Source organism: Colias philodice, chromosome 8 (assembly GCF_061535455.1).
Source record: "Colias philodice isolate Cphi_HAF_F1 chromosome 8, ilColPhil1 Martin Lab GWU primary, whole genome shotgun sequence".
Taxonomy (NCBI): Eukaryota; Metazoa; Arthropoda; class Insecta; order Lepidoptera; family Pieridae; genus Colias; species Colias philodice.
The window spans coordinates 3,983,852-4,007,549 of NC_143093.1; the positions used below are offsets into that span (position 1 = coordinate 3,983,852).

Genomic DNA, 23,698 nt, shown 5'->3' on the forward strand with positions numbered 1-23,698 from the left:
TAGCGAGAACGTTGCATGTTGTTAACACTCAGTATGAATAGTGAAATTTTCAAAATACATTGGAAATCTTAATGATGCGATAGATGCGGTCCAGTCTATAGGAAAAGTAGGAATTTTTCAATAAGTTTTCAAAATAAATGTTATTAATCATAATTTCTATGATAAAAATGATAAGCGGCTAAAAAATATTAAAATTAGTTAACAATTGCAATCCCAAGTAAAAAAACAGTAAAATAAAATTGTTTGTCTGTAAAGTCGGTTTACTGGCGATAGTTGAACGTGACAACGTCCGATTGTGCTTCTTTGTCGCTCGTTCCACGCTCTCGCTTGCACTTCAAGCCTTATATTATGGAACGCCTCAGAGCGAGGTAACGCCGCATGAGTCATGTTTTTTCTAGCATGCAACCGGCTCTATCGAATTATAAGACGTTGTCACGTCAAAAAATGCATCTCCACCGATTACAGAACGGCGACTGGCTGAGCCCCGGTCGCGGCGGGTCCGGTGCGGGCGGGGCGGGCGGCACGGCGCGCAGGAAACAGAGCTGCCCCGCGCGCGCGCAGCCGCTGCAAGAGCAACACGTCACATGGCCGATCGCGAATGATAATGTGAGTTCCAGAAATGATAAACCCTAAATTAATTGGAAAGTAATTTTTTTGATAAAAATAATCCTATAATAGTGAATATTTGTCGCACTGAACTGAACTGAACTTTTCCTTATAATAACACCTGATAAAAAAAAACTGTGTATAGGTTATTAAGCCTTAATTAGCAAATAGAATATTTTTTACCTGGGTTTCATGTAAATGAATCCATAGATGTGTGTTAGTTATGTATATTATCTATTTGGACTCTTATTCTTTGCCTGTCTCTACAGTTAGGTATAAAAAGTAAAACTTATAGGTATTTAAAACAAATTTTTGAAATTTCATATTATTACATGTCGGTGTGGCAAACTCTTGAGACGTTCCCCTGCTAAATAGTTCTTAATTTCGCAATAGTTTTCACTTTAATAACATTACAGGAAGCGTCAGAAGCATCGAACGCGGCGCGTTCCGGCGGGGCGGGTACCGGGGCAGGAGCGGGGGGTGCTCGTGTCGAACTGTCTTGTACCAACTGCGGCACGCACACGACCACCATCTGGCGGCGGGACGCGCGCGGCGAGATGGTGTGCAACGCGTGCGGGCTGTACTACAAGCTGCACGGCGTGCCGCGCCCCACGGCCATGCGCCGCGACACCATACACACGCGCCGCCGCCGGCCACGGCACGAAGTCAAGTCGGCGCGATCTAGTGAGTTTGGTGTTTTTTTTTGACGTGACAACTTCTTATAATTCGATAGCCTCGGCTGCACGCACGAAAAAACATGACTCATGTGGCGTTACCTCGCTCTGAGGCGTTCCCTATGTGGCTTGAAGTGCAAGCGAGAGCGCGGAACGAGCGACAAAGAAGCACAATCGGACGTTGTCACGTTCAACTATCGTCAGCAAACCGACTTTACAGACAACAATTTTTTTTTTAATTATAGGACATTATTACACAAATCGACTTAGTCCCACAGTAAGCTCAATTAAGGCGAAGTTTGCGGAAGAGTTTTGTAGATGATTTGTAGCTGTAATGTTATAATGTAAAATACACGTACACGCTACTTTCTATTGCATCAGTGCGCTTTTGTAGCGATTGTGTGGTTGATTGGTGTTCAAACATTGTTAAATCGATGTTCAGAACTTTGAATAAATATGTGGCTGTCATTTGTTACGTTAACGATGAACAAGCAGATTCCAAGGTTATTTATAATTCAAGTTACACTATCGCCTAATATAATTTAACTACAAAGCATTCATCAGTTTAAACTGTCTCTGAATTTAGAGATGTAATCAGTATGCATATGAATAATTGAACAAAATCCTGTGTGATGTATTGCAGGACGGCGAGGTGGCAGCGGAGGTGCGGTGGACAGTGTCGAGGGAGGCGAGGTAGCGGGCGCGGGGGCGGGGGGTGCAGTGAGCGGGAGTGCGGGGGGCGCGGCGGTTAGTGCGGGGGGGGAGGGCGCGGAGGAGGCGGTGCTGAGTGCGCTGCGCCGCCAGTTGCAGCCGCACTTGCTGGCCGCGCTGCACGCGCACACCGCGCACCGGACACAGGTCACTAAATAAAATTAATATCGTCTCTAGCATTAAATGAATATTTGGATCCCTCGTCTTCGTCATCCATACCGATACATTTATTTTGCCGGAAAGAGTACGATATATAAATTCTTACAAACTTTCGCGTTTATATTAATCTGTAGGATTTCACTCAGGAATAATGTAGCTAACGAAGACATTTTGAACACAACAATTAATTGGAGACATAACACAAAAAAATCTTTAGTAGCATATCTATCTTGTTTTTTTAACTGAAACTTGTCTTTTTTCGACAGATGGGCCGCGGTATGCCGGACTACGACGAAGCCCCGCTGAACCTCGTGGCGAGTCACGTGGCCGCGGAAGAGACGCATTGACCTAACACGATATCCACGTTTACTTAACGTATTCCATTTTCGAACAACACTCACACATGCACCCGTGTACAAACGGCCAGTTACTCATACCATAGACAAACGATTATAGTTTATATTTGGAATATTTTTAAACAGCCGCGTTTTGAAAGATGACATTTATTATTCTTCATAAAAGTTTCGTTATTAAAAAATTACACCGTTTTACTTTTGGTTTTCAATAGTAACAACTAATGACGCTGTTTGAAAATAATCCAAAAATAGCCTAGACACACAATTATTTTAGGAGATCTGATGTTGAATCTTTTTTATTTGAACGAGTTTTTTATATGGAAGAGTATATATTTTTATGAAATGTAAATGTTCCCATTCGTTTTATACCAGTAGTGATTTAAGGCCAGTGTCTCAAGACAATATAATAAAAATATTAATTTCACATAATATATTAGTGTCAGGTAAGTACTTAAATTTGAACCTTCAATTACTTATCAAATCAAAGCAATAAATACTGTGGTAAAAGTGAATTAAATATTTTTGTACATAAATATAATAATATGTTATATTTTTAACTATAACAAGTTTATAAACAATACTATTCAAATTTAAGTACATACTTATTGAATTTTCCGGGCAGCTTGAAAAGTCTTAAAACTTGGAGATTTTTTTAATTGTATAAAAAAAGTATTACTTATAAGCAGGGCATTATTTTTTAATAAAGACAGAAAGTAAAGGCGTTGAAAGACGAGTGTCGTCACTAGTGCCTAGGATATGTAGGCGAAATTATTGAAGAAAATTTTCATGTGATTGAAAACTAAATGGCGTTTGAGCTTTCATTTTAACTCCGACTTTAAAAGAAATGATTACTTAAAGAGTAAGGAGTTAAAGGTTGAGACTTTAAGCGCCATCTTGTATTTAATTACAAAAGTAATTGTAACGAACGGATTCCCGAATTTCCCCTAATTGTGATACAATGAGTTATGGAGATTTGCCAGGTTCGAAAGGCATTTTTGCATTGAAATTTTAATGAGATTATTTGAATTATATTCGTGATATTGTCAACGGGTTATGAACGAACCCTGCGATTGTAAGCCTTGCCTGAATGCTCTCTTTTATTCGATGAAATTATTATTTACGGTTACCTATTGCAGGAAGCAAGTATTCATTTAGTTTTAAGTTTGTATTAAGATATTGTAAATTTATTATTTCTTACGTAGAAATAGGTTTTTTTTACACGCGTATCTAATTTATTTTCGCCCAGATTTCGGTCAGTATTTGAAATGTTAGTATTTCTCACATCTGTCGAGTAGTGTTTAGGGAAGTGAGGTGTTGAAGCAATAATATTGAATCTCCCCTTAATTAAGATGCGGAATGTCGCCTTAACGTATTTACAAAGTATAGAATTTCTGAAGCAATAAATAATTAAATAATAATTATAATATACCAATTTAGTAGTGATACATTTACATTTTTTTTTTTTTCATTTTATGGCAATGTTTTAAAAGCTTGTAAACGTGTAAGAAACCAGTTGAATGAAAGAAACGAATATATTATTAATAAAATAAAAACCAAACCGCAAGGCATTATGTTTACGAGAATAACCTCAAAGTGGTCAGTTTTGTAATCTTGAAGCATTTAACTTACGTGTTATCGGAAGTGGGCTGTTTTGTTCGTATCTATTTATTATTTTTTTTTAACACCGTCCTTTACTTAACTCTACTTAATTTAGTTATAATTTATTTATTTAACGATCAACCCCACGGGCCAGTAAATAGATCAGTCTATGAGACATTGTGATAATTTTAGCTAGACCATGCTTCTCGACTCTTCAATGATATACGTAATTTTTGTTGCAGCTATGTTTCATACTTTCGTACATTTCACGTGCGACTTATCGTATTTAAAAGCTTTAAAATTTTGAGATTATTTATCCTTCGACGTTGGGATTATTGTTAGTTCTCGTAGTACTAAGTATCGCTCTTTCGTAAACGTGAATTGAATGATTCTTTGACAATAAAAATGTATCAAAACGCTCTCTAACAGCTATAAAGCTCTCTATTTATTATAACATGATCAGCATTGAAATTATAAGTATTCCGTGTTTTTTTATACATATATATTTAAAAGAATTTATGTTAAGCTTGAATTAGGTCGTAGGATTACTTTAAATGTAAATTGAAAACAGTGGTAATATTAATTATGACAGCAGTTTTAATTTCACTCCACATTGCTGCTCGCAGTAGTGATACAGTATTATTTTTTTATTCATTATATTATTCTGTACATTTGTATTAGTAATAGCGGTTAGTTGTCTTAAAACGTCCCAATTATTGCGTTGTAATTTGATTCGTCGAGTGATTATTATTATTATTTACGCGCATCTTCTGTCGATCTTCCAATTGGTTATTTATTACTTTTTTAGGTTAATTTACGGATATTGGTTTTACGTGTTGATGATATTATTAAGTTACTAACATACCGGTTGTGTCGTGTGCGCTTACGAGCTAACAAGCATGTGTTTGTGATTACGTTTGTCCATTGTTAGGAACAGGACGGTACAGGGTACCAGTTATGCTTCGTGTTATTATAATTTATGCTGAAATATTGAATTTTAATGAAGTGCCGTAACAGTCTTTCGAATATTGGTGACGTTGTCTAGGTTATTTAATTTTTGTATTTTTTTATATTAATAGATGACATGGCGATTAAAACATGCAATAATGTCATCTAAAAATCAGCAATTTATAAGCATAATATCATGTTTATTTGCTAGCTCAAATTTTCTATACTCGAATCTTTATAAAGAAGTTAATTTTAGAGCGTCACTGCGCTATATGAATCTCTTGAATTTGATATCCAATAATCCACGTTGCAAACACAAAAGACTGAAAGCTGAACTCAATTTCGTCTTCTGTTTAAATTATTATTTTTTTCCATTTGATGTAAATCTTGAAAGTATTGTAACCGAAATGTGATATAAGTTGTAGAATGTGTGTATTTCCCGAAAAGCAATAAATTTGTGATAAGTAGAAATGGGCATTGTTCGTACGTCTCGTTAGAGAGTACTCTGCATAATATTTAATAAAAATAATTGTCAATTAAAATAATTCTCGTACTGCGGGATTGGCCTCGCGTCTTGTGGGACAGGTGTCAGTACTAGGGCTTTCTCTACTTCTTTATTCTTAAGTGAGAACCTGCAAGTTGCGAGTCCAACTCCGCAGTACTGTTCAATTCCAAGTCAATGTAAAATCTAATAATAAGATCTTCCGTGATAGATTTCAACTATACTGTTAAACTAACATTACCTTGTCTCAAATTACGTATTAAGAGGTATTATTATAGTATAAATACTCTACTTTTTGAATAAGCTTATGGACCATAAAGTTGTTTGAAATCACGTTTAATCGTAAGTTTCAGCATAAATTATCGGTATACTATACCGTGAGAACATTTCACCGGAATACTCATTGTGAAACATTAATTATTGTTGTATAGATGATAAATAATGTGACTTACGCAGGGATGGATACTTAAATTATTAAAAATTTAACTGATATATTGGCTATGTAGTGAGTAGAATATTTTTTTACAAATAAATTATAGCAGCTATATGAATTTTCTTTTATTTTTACCCTTCTCCCAATTTTGCATGTAAGCAGAGTTGACAGTATAACCAGTTTCTAAAAGGTATTAAAATGTTTTTATCGCAAGAGATCGTATTTACATATTTATCAAAAAATTAAAATGGATAAGGTTTAATATCCTGATACCGATTTCACTACCATTAGACCAATATTCGAACAAAAACTGATACTGTATCTTTATCTAAGCTGTTGATATGTTTCTGAATCGGAATATCGACGATAAAGACGCTATGAACATTATCTGAATAAAAAAAAGAGCGTGTGTACCGAGTACACGTAAAAAGTGAAACTTCTTTGGCAAGATTCAAAGATACCCAAAATCGTCGCCTTAATCCATAATGTGAAGGTATTGCCATGGCGTGACCTTAAAATTTTACTCTCAACGCGCATAAAAATTTTCTGCGTTTAGTCAAACTGAACGTATAACTAAACGGATTCAAATTAAATTTAGGTATGAATATTGTTTGAAACCCAGGATAGGTATAGTTCTGAATCTCTATCTTCAACAATAGATAAAAATATTGCTGATTGCATTCAATTCAGTTCATATTTTTTTCAGACATGTTCGACGTTTATGTGCCTTTCGCATCCTTCAACTGTTATAAATATGAATCATCCACAGAACAGTAAAGTAGAATCATCCTTTTAAAATAGACGATATTTGTACTTTGTTACTATTTAAAAAAAAGTTTAATCAGAGATAAAATGTGAACCTGATAGATAATATTATTAGATTATAGTCTGACTAGACCACATAGGCAAAGGAGAATGGGCATTTTACTATAGAAGTTGGGCCTGAACACTTGAGTTGGACCAATACTAATACACATGAGATATTGTTTTTATAATAGATCACACATACATAACGGGAAAATATATATAAATAAATAATCAACCGGGTTTTTGTAGTCACATCAAGTTTTATTTCTTTGTGTATAATATTTTTTGCAATTAAAAACTGTTATAAGACAATGACAATATCTTTATGTAACTCAAATTCACTTTCACTTACAGAGACGTAATCTTAAGCCTTCTAATAGCTGTGTTTTACCTGAAAATAAAACACATATTAAATACTTACCTATATTTGAAGCTTACTTCATTGAGAAGGTACCTAGCTTTTTCCGCCTATTTTGCCCTCTCTTTCCGTTGTATATATGCTATCTCTCTCGCACACCTCTCCACCAGGTGGCGGGGCGCACGATAATGTGCGGGCGCTGGATGTTTTTTCATTGAGTCGAAATCCACAACAGGTGGACGTTAAGTGTAAGCTTCAAATATAGGTAAGTATTTAATATGTGTTTTATTTTCAGGTAAAACACAGCTATTAAACACTTGACCGTAATTTGAAGCTTACTTCATTGAGACCTGTTTGTTACCCACCTGGTGTACAATGTGACGCCAATGTGAATTTGAATACATAAGTAATTACTTATTTCTTTATTTGAAAGAGTAAGGTGTGCAGATAGTATACCTACTAATAAATCACACAAATTTTTATATTATATAATATATTAACAATCCCAGATGAAAAGTTAATCAAATAAGAACCAAAAAGTTAATCATAATGATTAAAAGTATTAGAACTTATGAGATTGGTTCAAGCGTACCTTAGTTAACCTTTTTGGGCTTGAAAAGTTAAAGTTACTACAATTTCCACTATCTTTAGCGTAAATCTGCGAAAGCGCCAGTAACGACTTTCAATTACGCATTTAGATGTTACTTACAAAATGAAGCAACAGCTGATCCCGACGAGGCAAAAATACCTCAAACTCAAACCTTTATTTATTCAATTAGAACTCTGCAGAAGCATCATTGAATCATCTTAACATAGAATTACCAAATGTCTCAACTCACACAGTTTTAACCCAACCTGCTACAAGCGGACAAGAAGAGACCTTGGTCCTTACTTTTGGGGTCAGAAGTAAGGTCACCCCTTGAATAAGGCAATAAAATATCAAAACAGGTAAACGGTTTAAATTATTATAATACAGATTTTTAACATCCAACTAAACCGTGCGGTATCTTTTAATGTTTAGACTTTAGAGCCAACGTCGCAATCATAATCTAAACATGGCTGGTACTTTCAGTACAATGCATGAATTATTTATTTAAAACTGATAGGTCATAAACTCTGTACTGGAAACAAATATACTGAACTCAAGAGACTAAAATGATAAAGAGCTTATCTGTGTCCCAAAACTGCAATTACTACAGCTAAGTACGTTACTTTTAATCAATTCAGTTTTAAGATATAATTATGATTTACATCAGAACTTATATACCGAAAGTCTCGGGACTACATAACGTGACTTATTTATAATAGTGTTTGTGAATAACACTAGGCAGTCAACAGCTATATGAACGTCAGATAGGAAAAGAGCCAAATTTATCCAGTCAGTAATAAAGGATTTTAACTATACTTATTATAATTCAACCAACTACTACTAGCTACTCCGTACGTCTTTTGGGTAGACGGAGGCAAATTGGATTTTTATTCCAACTATATCATTTGATATTTTGAAAATGTACTCCACATTTTTATACCGTCAGAGTCATTTTGCAGATTATAGTGGTGCAGCACTGAACACTGTCTATTAGGTGGCTGGTGCTGCTGACCGGGCCTTCAGTTCCGCTTTCCAGAATACCTTCACCCTTCTAGGTGCTACTACTACTGAAATAGCGGTACTCTATCGCGTCGTTCAGGTCTCTAACTGACAGGATTTCTCATATTATCGTAACAACCTCGCTCGTTCTAATGCTGGGGCCACACTAACGGGAAATGCCATTAATTAACGCGATAATGGGCATTAACATTGCCGTTTGGCGAGGCGATAGCTTTATCGCGAGAATTAACGCAATGAAGCGGTCACACTACGTCCATCTTGCTAGAATTTTAGTAAAATTAACGCCGTTTTTATCGCCAACAATCGGCATTCACGTTGACCGTTCAAGTGTAGCCACCCACTTAACGCCTTAAAAATTATCGGAATAATTATCGCGATAAAGGGCATTAGACGTTAGACGTTAGTGTGGCCCCAGCATTACGAGAACAAATTATCGCCAAGGAATTCTGCTGCAGGATAATGGCAAGAGAGATTATAAGCTTAACTATGCATTATTACGCTCAGGAATATGGTGGATTTTGAATACTATCGTCGTCTGAAAGTATCTCCTTTCGATTAACTTCATTAAGGATGCAGATCTGATCCCATCTTTGTTCCGTAGGAATGCTACGACAGTCTAAACGTTACACTGGACAAAGCAAATTGCCCTAAATATAGTCGGTTGTTCCAACATCCGTAATATGGCTAGCCTACCTTGCTAGCCCTTGATTGTAACTGCTACCAATGCAGGCATTGCTCTCGTGTTGTCCACAGTTGTGCGAGTGCAAAAATGAAGAACAGAGCTCGTGGGGAGCTATGTCCAATGAATCTGTGTTAAGATTATGACAGTATAGGACAGTTAGCTGTGGATGCGAAGACAGGACATTACTTTATTCATCCGTAAACACGCGAGGCAGCCACGGACAGCGATATAGCAAGAACTAAACTAGCAAAGTTTAGTTCGCTTACCAGACTTATATTTTAAAAGCCGTATAGTCTGTACCTACTGCATTTCATTTATTGCCCCCCCCCCCCCTCAAAGCAAAGAAATGAACAGTCATTTGGCAGAGCTTTCTCGTTGGGGTAGGGGTTCCAAGTAATATCTAATAATAAGAGGCTTTTGTTTGGATAAATTGACTTTCCGTTATTTATCCTCTATCCTATGTAACTCAACAGTCAGTATTCTCAGTATTCGTTGAGTACTTAAACGTTTTACGTAAATAGTTGTAGGTATATAACTTTATTATACAATATAATAATCCTGGTGGGATGACAAGAAACTTGTCTAACAAACGATTATCCTAATCCCTCAGCGATTTATTGTTTGAGCCCTGAAGAAAAAATCTCATGGGTGCAATAATGAGGTCAAATGGGTTGAAAAACGAGTCAAATAAATTGCCTACAAGACCGGGCAACTAAAATAGGCCTATGAGAGGTCAAATATACGTAATCAATCGTTTGAAATTTGAAATTTGAAATTTGATTTTGAATCAATCGTCATTTGTTACATTCAATCGCTTTGCGATTAAAAAAAATCTCTTCCGATGTTTTTATATGAAAATTGGTAGGCTAGTGCCATTGAATGACGATACCAAACATACCGTTGACACAAGGCTTGGTGACAATCCTCGAAACCACCGCCACAAATCATCTGCGAGATGATATTTGATCCGACTCGCCTTCCTTTGTTGTGAATAGGCTTTACATTGGTAAATACGATTTGTTCAATTCCAATTTCCATAATTGGTAAACCAATGGTGGTTTCCTGATTCCTGAAGCGTAAACTTTTAGGATACGAAGTATCAATTTCATGCGCCCATTATTTGACGTCTCTAACCTTTATTGTATTTATTAGGTCATATTACTATACTGCCCACTGTGAAGAAGATTTCAAAACCTCTTTCTACCTACCTTAGAAGAGTGAAGATCCGATACGGTCATATCCAAAACTTCTTTCGTGGGTCCTCGTTGACGAAAACAAATATCTATGATCATTTTAATGATCAATCCTTTTTATATTTGCACCAATCGCCATCAAAGCCCCGCGAGGGCTGATATATATTTGCACCATGTCTCCGTGAGGTACTGTTGTAGTCAAAGCCCCGCGAGGGCTGATATATATTTGCACCATTTCTCCGTGAGGGACGGTTGTAATCAAAGCCCCGCGAGGGCTGATATATATTTGCACCATCTTTTCCGTGAGGGACGGTTGTAATCAAAGCCCCGCGAGGGCCGATATATATTTGCACCATTTCCCTGCGAGCGACAGCTGCGCGAGGGATGTTTGTAACTAGAAATAAGTAGGGCCTGCCAAAAAATGCTTAAGAGACACCCTGCGAGGGTGGATTTGACCTGGCTAACCCCTGCGAAGAGTAGTGGCCACATTTATGTATTCTGCTTCGAGCAAGAATACACCTTAGTGCTAATCCAAAATTAGCAGTAAATAATCATTTAAATAATATAGCAATTAACAAGGTCCTTTAACTTATTTTCCAATGTTAGCGACAACTGTCCAGGATGAATTAATAAGAATTGATTTGACAATGGTAATTAATTATTATGTTTATATAAAAAAGAACTAACTATTTAATAAATTCATAATTCAAATCAATTCACTAAATTTTAAAATGAACTTCGATTCATATTTATTTTTGTTCATGCAATCGATGTAACATTTAGTTGCTTTATATCCGTTAACATTCCTTACGAACGCAACCATACCGTCGTAGGACGTTATATTTAATTGAACAAAATAATCTCCACTCACCCGCAATTTTTTACTTTTTGTCAAGGTGTACAAGTTTATAATATTATTCTAAAACGTTAGAAGTGAATTGTAAATCCTTTGAAATAAATGTATCTAAATCTAATTTATATTAAGGTATCTCGATAATTATTATACGGTAACCCTTTCAGCACAAGTTCAGTAAACCAAAGAATTTAATTGTAAAATTTTGGTACTTACTCGTTTAAACAAAAAAGTTGCATCATTTGAAACATAGGAAACGTAATTTTCAATCAAATTAGCCGTGTGTAATATGTCTATTTTCACATAAAAACGGATCAGAATAATACTCATAAAAGGACACGTATAGACTACGGATAGTTTTGAATGTGTGGTACATTCATGGTACGTATCTACTATACATGAGCGAATTCCATCATTATTCAGTTGAGCGGTAACTCCCGTACGATTTATAAAATAATATCACAACGTGTTCTGACATGTCGTGACTTCTTGGAGCTGACTCATCTCGTTCGATAATTTTTAGTAATAAACTATGATAGGAATTCCGAACCGTTCCTAGCGATAACGACAATGTAATAAAGTCGTAGCAATGGATTGTATGCCTGTAAAGCTTTGAGTTGGCTCATATCCATACTAAGTATTAATTGTAATTTTTCCACGAAAAATTCACTTGTACCCTTGTAATAAAAACACATTATTAAAAATGAAATAAAATATTAAAAATATCTATATACAAGAGAGGGTATTTGATATATCTAGTAATATCAAATAATCACAAAAGTAATATTAACGATTCGAGTAAAGCCGAACGGTAACACCGTTAAAATAGCTTTACTCACAGTATTAAAAATTCAAATATTAATTAGTACATATTGCATAATGAAATATTTCAAAAGAAAAGTTACTATTTCAAGTAAAATGTAACGGTTGTATCGTTAATTTTAAATATCTTTATTCATGCTATTAAGTATTTAAGCATATTGAAAAATAAACTATTGCTGAAGGATTCATTAAAAACCTCAGCATTTTAAATAAAGTCCAACGATTATACCGTTGACTTTAAAGATTTTTACTCATTTTTAAGTAAAATATTATTAGAATAGATGTAAAAATAACTCACTGTACCGATCCGACGGGATACACTTTTTAACACTTTTAGCACTTGCTTTAAGCAATACTTAATACTTAATAGCACCAAGGTTGTAGTCTTGTAGACAACCTTCTCGCGGCGGAAGCTAGACGCCAATGAAAAAACATCCAGCGCCCGCACATTATCGTGCGCCCCGCCACCTGGTGGAGAGGTGTGCGAGAGAGATAGCATATATACAACGGAAAGAGAGGGCAAAATAGGCGGAAAAAGCTAGGTACCTTCTCAATGAAGTAAGCTTCAAATTACGGTCAAGTGTTTAATAACCGAAATACACTTATATTATGTTTTGTAACAGGTACCTATATCGTGTTTATTCAACATAGTTAGACGTTCTTTCTGGTTAAACTCAGTCATTCCAGTGACATTTAGGTTTATATTTACTAAACTCGAATTAAAAACACCGTTATTGTGCGCAAAATAATAGCCAAATTAATAAAACTTTTTGCCTTGACTGTACAAGAACCCGGTTGATTTATTTTTTATTTTATTTTTTTCGTTAGAGGGTATGTGTAATGAATAATGATCTATCACAAAAACAATATTTCGTGTGTATTGGTCTTAACCCAAGTTGCAGGCCCAATTTGACGCGTCCTCCTTTATCCGGATACCACCGAGATAGTAATTTATACAGATAGTTAACACAAAATATTATAACTAGTTAACACAAATATTATAACTAGTTAACACAAATTATTATAACTAGTATGAAGAAGTGTCTTCATACTAGTTATAATAATTTGTGTATCTTACATTATAAAAATATACGTAATTCATTCTTACATTACGGTTGTCCAACTTCAAACTTGATAGGTAGTGATTAATATGTATGTATTTAAAATTATGTATTATATCTGTATCCTAGGACCTGATATTTTTGGTTTTATGGCATTCTTTTCTTTATAAATTTAAGCTGGGACTTTTCAACCATAGAGTACGATAGCGCCTAGAGAAGTATATCTCCATCAGCCGAGATTGCAAACGCATCCCGATCGATCAATAAAAATAAATTAACACTTTCCGTGTAGGTTTTAAACAGATTTTAGAATTGAGTTCCATAGTATTACTAAAAAATTTAATAAATTTAATCGTTTAATCATACTCAAACACAATAGGTCACATCAGAAATGAAACAACTCAATAGCAAATAAGCATTTATTCAAGTAACAGTAACAATAGGTCGCTTGAGCGCGTGCCGGCGCCGCGTGTTCCGCTCGCGCTGTTTGCGCGTCTCGCCCGCGCTCGCGAACAGCTGCTCCTCCTCGCGCGCTTCTGCGTCGCGACGGAGCCATTGTAATGCGTGTAGGTTGTATCCAACCATGTCCTGATGAAATAAATATTAAATTTTATAATTTGTAGGTGAAGTTTCGAAATTAAGAAGTTGGGGTAAGGAAATATCGTAAAGAAACGGTAAAAATATTACAGAATTTTGTAAATTTAAAAATATAAATCTATGCAAATAACAATGGTGAAGTTTGTTTTCTTTGAATGTGTTGATCTCAAAAACTTATTGGACCGATTTCCAAAAATTCTAATTAAAATTCAAAGCTGAATATGGACGACTCACCCTTAGCTCGCTCAGGCGCAGGTTCGCCTTGGCCTGTATCTGTATGAGGGGCTTGGTGAGCGCGGCGGTGGCGGCGAGCGGCGCGTGGTGCAGGCGCAGCAGCCGCGCGGCGAGGCGGCACGCCAGCTCGCTGTGGTCGCCGCGCTCCAGCAGCGTCGGCAGCATCTTCACTATCTCGCACGCCGAGTTGAACGGCAGCAGGAGCAGCGCTTCTTCTAGATCACTGAAACAACAAAATAACACTTTAAAACTCCCAAAAATTATCAAAAATGACCTAATACACAATATATGAATCTATGAAACAATTGATTATCATTAAATCCGATAAGTAATCCTTACCTAGACCGTATTCTCCTAACGGTCTCGAGCAGGAAGTCCTCAGAGGTGTTGCAGTTGTAGGCCGCCATGAGCACGGGCGGCTGTACCGGCGCGCGAGTCGCGTTCACTTCGCGCTGGAACTCCGCGCCAATAGACAGACATTCCAGGATTGAATCAGCCTGAATAATATTGTTTTACGTAATTATAGGCGAATAGCATTGACGTACTAAAAATACATCACAGTAACTTTTTGAAATATCGTCGAATTATTATTCAAAGTACAGCTTATTACAAAAATCTGCTTGAGACAGAGTTTCTTGAGTGTGATTGTGAGTCTAGTCGTTTATTGTTCGGTCAATTACGAATATTCATCAACAAGCAACAGCTAATATTGACATAGAAATAAAGATATAAACTAGGTACTATAATCCAAAACGCTGACCAAGAGCGAAAAGAAAATGCGAAAGATATGACACCAAAATTTCAGTACTTTTGTATAGGAATTTGAAAAGCATGCAACAAATTTTTGTATATGTACCTGTCATGGCCATATCACGGCCATATTTGCTCACTTCATGAAATGATCGAACATTTCATGAAATGGTCGCATTTCATGTAATGGTTGAATGCCTATTGGCCACATCATGATGTGGTTTGAGAATATCAATGATAAGATCTCGTTTTTCGCCTATAATTTATACGATCTGACCAAATGTGGATGACAAAATCGTGAAACATTGACGATTTAACGATCTGGTCAAACTAAGTTGGCCACATCATGAAATGCGACCATTTCATAAAATGATCAATCATTTCATGAAGTGAGCAAATCTACGATATGGTCACGACATACCTAATAATGATGTCATGACTCAGGCTGTCCCCTTCAGTTTGCAGAAAATTTTATTATGTACTTGGTTTGCAATTAATAATTAAGCAATTATTTAGAAACAAAAGATTTCACGAAATACGGAATAAGTGACAGAAATTAATAAATTGAGGAAAAGCTGTAAGTGGAACAATGTGATAATAAATCACTATAATGCGTCTGAGATGACTAAACAAAAAATGCAATAATTGATTACCGATAGAATTTTATCTAGGAATTGTGTTAAATAACTCCTATAATTATGGTGACTGACGTCTATTTAAGTAATTATTGTTGAATTCTTTTGATGGCGTTCATGACAAGAATTGATATTTATTTCCTTTTTTACATGACTATTTTATTTTCCAATACAAAAGTTTATTATGATACTTACTGCTTTCTCGGCGCCTATAGTTTTCTTTGTGGGTATGTTGATGCCTGGAAGACCTGGGATAGGGGCCTGTATAAAAATATTACAATATAATTAAAATGTTAATGGATATGAAAATAAAAATAAATTCAAACAACATCATTACAAGCTTTTGTACTGAATAGTGCGATTCTTATGAATATTTTTTTTATGAAAAAATCTTTATTGAAGAAAGGTAAAAAAAAATAATTTATTATCACAACGCATTGTGACATTTCTTAATTGCCCTAACGCGTTGTTAGTATTTTCATTAGAGCCAAAACATGGCTTTCATTCTGTGCCTCTTTTACAGTAACCGCAGCACATAGTGATCTATTTTTTCATCCATAAAGCGTATCTGTCTTTATACGAAAAACAATTTATATTTATTTTGGTCAATACTGCAAATAAACATTGTTTCCAAAACAACGGAAGTCTTAGCGTGTGTAATGTGTACTTAGGTATATTTTTTAAAACAGAATCTTTACACAAGGAAATACACATAGTTTCTATATGTTTTTCACTATATTTGTAGTATATACTCACATGCTGTTCCCCAGTAGCCAGTCCCTCCTCCGCTTCATCAGTATCCCCCAACACAAGCGGTTCGTCTGTCCGTGAGAACAGCCGTAACGCACGGTCCGCACCGCACGACACTGCGTGCAAACCGCCCGCACCAACCGACACACCGTAACACTCGCCTGCGTGGCCCTGAACGAATGTTTATTTAGATTAAACTTTTCTTTATTACACTTTTATTTGTTGATGAATAGAATTATTTGATTTCTTTTATTAATCACTTATTTATTTATTAGCTGATGATCCCGGATCTATCTGGACGGCTATTTTTAACCGACTTCATTATTTTTAGATTTTCAATTTTTAACAGTAACAAATTCAATGAAAATTACCGTTAATATCTGTCTAGGCGTTTTTGAGTTCTGATTCGCAGTAAGAACAATTAGATCAATACAAGTCAGTTGAGAACTTTTACATGTATGTGTCAAAGGCAAACATTTTATGCTGCTAATATTCAGACAGTTCAAGTAAGTTAACAACTAACAAACAAATATAATAAAACAACAAAACTGAAAATTTTAACAAAACTATACTCACATTCAGCGTTATAATATTATCATACGAGTCCCCATCCCACTGTTTCACTTTGCCATCTCTCGAGCCCGTAAAGAAGTAATGTGTGCTCGGCACAAACTGCAGCGCTGTGACCGAGTCGTTGTGAGCGAATATCGACTTGTGGCAGTCCCCGAAGTCCATACCCCAGATCTTGACGTTCCTATCTGCGGAGCCTGTGGCTATTATGTTGGAGTCGTAGCTTATGTCCAGGGAGAGTACGGGCAGTTTGTGCCCATAGAGGGATAGGTAAAACTGAAATAAAAAAAAATGCCTTAAAATAGTTAATTATTGTTTTGGGGGTAGGAAGAAATTTCAAATTGTTAACAATGTATTCAGATTTTGTTGTACTAATGGATCATTACTTTCTGCAATAATCAAAGAAAAAAAATATTTATTAAATGGAAATATAATAACTTTATTTTCAGTCATTTTTCACACAGCAGTGAAAAAAGACAAACATCTTTAGTTTGAAAAAACTGTCTGAAAAAAATTGTCTATTATTTTTATTTTAAATTTATTTTTAGAATATTTCTTACACGTTCTTCGTGCTTACTTACTTTGAAAGTATCAAGGAAGAATATCTTAACAGTTGAGTCCAGTAGAGCAACAGCAATAAATTTATTATTGGGGCTTATTCTGACTGCTGTTACATTTTCTTCTAATTCCAGTGTTCTTGTATGGAGCAGAGACAACACCTATAAAATGACAAATGTGATTAATGCTTATATCTATTACCTATAATATGTATAATTTACGATTTCCATATAAAAGTTTACCTTAGCTTTGGATTCACCGGTTGGATCATCAATGAGTTCAAATTGCCATAGTTTCACAGTTTTGTCAGCACCTCCAGAATAACAGCCACGCTGTAAGATTAATAGATTTCACCTAATTCATACTTATGCTTATGTACATAAATCATCAATACTTCTTTTATTTGATTTTAGAAATCGAAACAGGATAAACATACTATGACGAGATATTTTAAATCTATCACATGCATATTTTAATAAATTTTGTTGTACTTATAGGTATTTAGATTCCAGACTTTTCATGAAAAAACATCTAGGTTATATTGATTTTAGTAGCGCTTGTATCCTATTCAGCTAATCTTGGGAATATTTTCTTATCTGATCCAATCTTTTTTTTCATCTACCCACCATATCAGGTGTCAATCCGACCGCATTGCATCCCCCCTCATGCGCCGGCACCTGCTCCAACACCGTACCAGAGGCCACATCAACCAGCAGTAGTGCTCCGTCCACACACCCCACGAGCGCGTGACGGTCGCCGGGAGCGAAGCATGCGCAAACCGGCCGCCCGGTCGGCACGGGGACTGTGCGGAGGCAGGATTGGCTGTTCCTGGAAGTTTAAAGGAAAAGTTTAAAATAAATTTTAATATACATATATGAGAATTTGCTAAATAAATTTTGATCGACGATATTTATGTCATCTATATGTGTAAATTTTTAACATCATGCTTCAATACCCATAACGCTTAAGCGTGACTATGACAAAGTAAAACAATATATTGCTAGGAATTTATGAAAACAATGTTACATACATTTGAAAAATGTGTTTTTTTCTAAAGCAAAAAACAAACACAAATAAAAGTATTAAGAATTATAATATGTATTACCTATTCCACAATTTGATGGAGTCAGCAGAAGCTGATAATATAGCTAAATTATCTGAGCTCATTGCTACACATCTAGGCTCCTTTTGATGACCAGGTAATGTGATTTGTTTTAGGCATTTTACTGAAAAAAAAAACACAATATTAATTACTGATTTTTGCATAATTATCTATTAAAAAATAGTTTTATTAATTTCAAAGATACACAGTATAATTGTAAGCATGGAAGTTTCACAATATAAAGTCGATAAAAATAACACTGTAATAAAAGTTACACCTACCCTCATTTGAACCATTTATATCCAAACTATGCAACTCAACACAATTAGAAGCTAGAGTAGCTCCTACTCTCAATTCGCCGCTCATTCCTAATAAGAGTGTCGTAGACTTCAATTTACCAGATAGTTTCATAGAAGGCAACCTTTTTACTTCATCTGATAATGTTAATATTTCTGACACTTCTATTATGTCTTCTGACTCTTCTTGCGTTTCTGCTTGTTTCCTGTAGATAAGGATTTTTTACATGATTAGAAGGTGATAAATTAAATAGTGCCAGTATGATATTAAAAAAAAACTTGGGATGTTTTTATAATAAGGAGATGAATATTGAAAAAAATACATAAAAATTGGCAACCAAGATTTTTTCGAGTTATAGATTAGATTAAAGTTTGCATGACAATGAAAAAGTACTTACGCAAGTTTCTTTCGTTGCTTCTTTATTCGTTTCGTCATTCGCGCCTTAGCTTCGTCATCAGTACAAAATGCGAACAATTCTAACAGGGAATCCGTTCCAAAACATGCGAGTACCGTTTGTCCGAGGTCTGTCGCGAGACCGACTACGCGACCTTTACCACCTCGCACTAGTGTACCCACTTGATGACATTGTAATACCTAGAATAATAAAATTTGAAATATCATAGAATTTTATACTGAAAGATACTAAGTTTTAATATTTGACACATAAGGTTGGACACTTTTCCCTTTTTTTAAGGAGTTGTTAGCTGGATAATACTGTTAGTGTTTAATAATTCTATTAAAATGGCATGAACAACAAAAATAAATTAATTTTCCCTAATCTTTCATTAAATGTGGCAAGTTTGCAAACAAAATTAATATGGATAATTTAAATAAATGTTATTTTTTATTAAAGTTTCTTTGTGCATGTGCCCCGTGCCTGAAATATATTACAATCATTACTCATAAGCAATTATACACATGCTTTACTCTTACAGAGCTATCTTCAGCAGAGTCGCCATCTTCCAGCTTCACAATCTCAAGTTGCTGAGTGATCTTATCCTCTTCCTTAACTTTATCAGTCCATACAAGTTTCCACACTCTTAACTCTTGATCCATTGTACCAGTTACAAGGTACCTTTCTTCTTTTATTAGAACTGCAGACCACACCTAATAAGGAAAATGAATATAGTATAACAAATTTATTAATGACTAGGTTTTCGCCCGCGGCTTCGCCCGCGCAGTCAAAGAAAATCCCGCATAGTTCCCGTTCCCGTAGGATTTCCGGGATTGCGTCATTTCCCCGGGATAAAAAGTAGCCTATGTCCCTTCTCGGGTATCAAAATATCTCCATACCAAATTTCATGAAAATTGGTTCAGTAGTTTAGGCGTGATTGAGTAACAGACAGACAGACAGAGTTACTTTCACATTTATAATATTAGTATGGATAATAAGAAAATCAAACAAATTAAATTGTAGCTCTAAAAAACTTTTTTATTTAGTTTCAAATACATTTAGAAAGATATTAAAGCCTTTATGGCTTTAGATTAGAATTAATGTCAATAAATCATACCTCCATCTGATGTCCACCAAGTGTCTTGAAGCAATGCTTAGTTTCAATGTCCCAGAACTTCACAAAGGTATCTTTTGAAGAGCTGACGATACAATTCTTACCATTAATGAAAAGGGCGCTCGTTATAACACCCTTGTGCCCACTGAATCTAGCTATACCTGTCTCGGCTACCACATCCCATAATATAACTTCTGTATCCTGTAATCACAATTATATATTGTTTATATGTATATACTTTTATATTTTTTAAGTAACATTGATTGAAATTGTGTCTAGCAAAAATAATAATTGAAGAGACTCAATTGTAGGAACAATTGAGTCTCTTCAATTATTATTTTTGCTTTTAAATATTCAATCTATATAATTTATTGACCTGCCCATCTACTGAGTGGTTTAGAAATGTTTAAATTGAGCTGCAAAATAATTAATGATAATGATACGGTCTTAAGAACAAAATATAAAAGAAATATATCAGTTTTGATATGATGTAAATATAAATTTATATTTATAAAGCATTTGAATGCCATAAAACCAAAAATATCAATTTCAATGATGTAAATATTTTTAATTATACTTACTTTTGAACCAGAAACGATTCTATGCCCTTGTTCATCATATTGAAGGCATGTTACAGCTGATTTGTGTCCCGCAAACACACAAACCAACTCATTATTTGTCAGGTCGTACACATTTATATTACCATCATTGTAGCCCACAGCCATATGATTACCCGTTGGACTTGCAGCAATTTGAGTTACTATTTCTTTTTCCCCAGTTATAACTTGTGCCTGTTAAAACAATATTTTACAGTTCTTTTGAAGGGTAAATAAAATCACAAAGAAGCGAAATAGATCAGAGAAGCCTTGAATGAATTAATGTTTTTCTAAATACAAACGATAAATTACCTTTTCCCCTAATCGCATATCCCAAATAATAACATGCTCACATGCACCAACTGCTATGTATCTTCCAGATATTCCATTAAGAGTTACATGTATGCTGTTGCAATCAGAACTAGCGACCACATTAAACGTTCCACTAGGAGCATAACGTAAATATTGTTTCGTTAACCCCATTTTTTTATATTTTACGAAGAATAACCAAAAATTAAACACAATCACAATGCCCACATTGTTTTGAATTTTGACATTGACAAAATTGACAGTCACGTTGACAGTAAATACAACTGTGTCAAAGTCAAGTTTGGTAACATAGGCACCCGTTACACGCTCAATCTAGAATGTGATCCTTGATCATGATCATTGATCTCAATCCAGATTGACTGTGTAATGTATTTGATTGACGGATCGTAAAAACTGATCAGAAAATATCTAGATTTTTAGAAATCAACGATCTCGATCCTCTGATCGAGATCCAGATTGATCGTGTAATGTAACATGCTGTCAAATTACGTCAGTCTGCGTTCGGAGCGCGATGGTATGGGACGACAACACACAGGTGTAACCATTTTTAACAGATGATCAAAACATGCCTCCTTCATCCTGTAATAATTTGCGTAATCCTCTTCCTCTTCCGTACTATAAAATTTCATCTAACAAGTTCGAATGTGTATAGATGTTCCTTTTTAGTAGCCACGGTTTAACCCAGCGTTTCCTCTTCACGCGTTTTTTCAAATAACAGGCAATAATTATTGCTGCACAAGATTTGTTCTTATTCAGATCTATTTAGTGGTTGTGAATGCGTGTGCATTTGACAATGTCGAACAGTGGACTGATATGATCTGGATTGACCATCTAATGTCGCGACGATCCACATAAAGATTCGTCAATCCGTCACCTGACTTGGATCGTGATCTGGATTGAGCGTGTAACGGGTGCCTTAGACATCATAGATCAATCCTTAGATCAATCAATCAACAATCAATCAATCATTTAATTTAAATAACCGCGCGCATTAATACAATTTATGAGACAATCTCCATACTATGTATATAAAATATTATCAGAAATAAAAAACGGTTATGAATCATCATTGTTATTCTTACCTGTCTTGGAATGTTTTATTGGACAAGCAAAACAACATTCCAGGATAGAAAATTGTGTGGAAAATTGAGTACTCATCGAGTAGCTATAATATCTATTTTTAAAAGTTGTCTTATTTGTGTTTATTTATATCTATTTCAATATCGTGTATTTATTTTACCAATAATTATTAATTATATGCTTTCGATCCTAAAATATTTTTAAGCTTGTAATATTAATATTTAGATTTGTCTATTCCGTAGACAGAGAAACCAATAGACAAATTGATAGTTTATGTCGCATTCACACAAGAAAAAGAGCAACTTATGCCGGTGTTGTGTAAAGAAATGAGAAAGAACGATAAAATTTTTTGTTTCACCCAGCGTGCCACTTTTTTCAAGAAAAGAAACCTACTTTGCTAAACAAAGTTTGACAGCTAATGAGCTAACTATCGTCTTCCCTAAAAATATAGTTTTTACATGTTCTAAGTTACGTAATTCATGGTATGTTTGGTTTTTAATGATTTAGACTTACTGTTAATACCTTATAAAATAATACCATGGTGCGGTGTAGCGTTAAAGGGTATTAAAGTGATAGTGGAACGAAAATGCCTGGATTGTCTTTTCACTCGTAAGTATACAACTCTTTATCAGTTTATAGGCCTTCATGATATTTCAGCGTGTTAATATATTGTGTATCACGTGCTGTTGACTTGAATACATTGTTTAAAAACCACAAAAATAACAATTATAAATTTTAACCTAAAAAATTTTGTGTTGCCAACTTTTCTACAAATTGTTACCCACTATTATGGGAAATAATAATATATATTCTGCAGTGTGTATTTAATTAAATATCTGAAATATTCAATGGCTTGTTCCAGTTTTCCTGAACCGGATAATTTACGACAAATTTGGATTGTAGCTACAGGATGAACAGATTGGAAACCAAAACCGAAGGTTAGAAAGTATTACGGCAATCACCACCACCGCGACGCTGCCCCGCCGAAGACAATGGACACTCTTGGTTCCAACTTCCAACATTGAACCGGAGGGACGTAGTTAATTAAGTTAGAGATAATTTAAATGTAATTTTTTTATTACAATAAATTATTATTAAGTAAATTTCGTTTTTTTTTTGCGCGTTCGCGGGTCGGTCAATATAATTAACGTGTGTATCTGTTAATACTTACGAAAATAAACATTCTTTTATTTTTTTTATTTTATTTTATAAAAAATAATGAACAATCGAGTTTTCATCTACATTATCATTACATACACATTTTTATATGGGATTATGATAATGATATATATTATACATACTAGTGGTCCACCCCGGC

General features: G+C 34.9%; 2 protein-coding genes and 1 long non-coding RNA gene across 3 annotated transcripts in view; 2 read left to right on the forward strand and 1 right to left on the reverse strand.

The window, feature by feature from the left end:
• The window catches only part of LOC149486435 (uncharacterized), a 32,462-nt gene extending 26,362 nt beyond the window's left edge, over positions 1-6,100 (forward strand). The window contains exons 6-9 of the mRNA XM_089698071.1: positions 466-606; positions 1,023-1,290; positions 1,924-2,138; positions 2,417-6,100. Coding sequence (XP_089554197.1) covers positions 466-606; positions 1,023-1,290; positions 1,924-2,138; positions 2,417-2,497 — 705 coding nt within the window. The 3' untranslated portion in view covers positions 2,498-6,100. The remainder of the gene's footprint in view (positions 1-465; positions 607-1,022; positions 1,291-1,923; positions 2,139-2,416) is intronic.
• A 7,692-nt stretch (positions 6,101-13,792) lies between these two features.
• LOC149486437 (WD repeat-containing protein 3) lies at positions 13,793-21,517 on the reverse strand. Its single transcript, XM_089698062.1, has 16 exons — positions 21,283-21,517; positions 20,956-21,165; positions 20,378-20,575; positions 19,800-19,973; positions 19,264-19,460; positions 18,851-19,071; positions 18,573-18,693; positions 18,094-18,295; positions 17,710-17,799; positions 17,491-17,628; positions 16,916-17,185; positions 16,346-16,510; positions 15,785-15,850; positions 14,544-14,701; positions 14,205-14,427; positions 13,793-13,961 (listed from the first exon to the last, which is right to left on the reverse strand). Exons 1-16 carry the CDS (start codon positions 21,451-21,453, stop codon positions 13,797-13,799), a joined length of 2,769 nt encoding a protein of 922 aa, XP_089554188.1. The 5' UTR covers positions 21,454-21,517; the 3' UTR covers positions 13,793-13,796.
• A 1,105-nt stretch (positions 21,518-22,622) lies between these two features.
• On the forward strand, positions 22,623-23,483 carry LOC149486438 (uncharacterized). Its single transcript, XR_016315957.1, has 2 exons — positions 22,623-22,989; positions 23,243-23,483. It is a non-coding gene; the product is annotated as an uncharacterized LOC149486438 (long non-coding RNA).
• Positions 23,484-23,698: the final 215 nt, after the last annotated feature.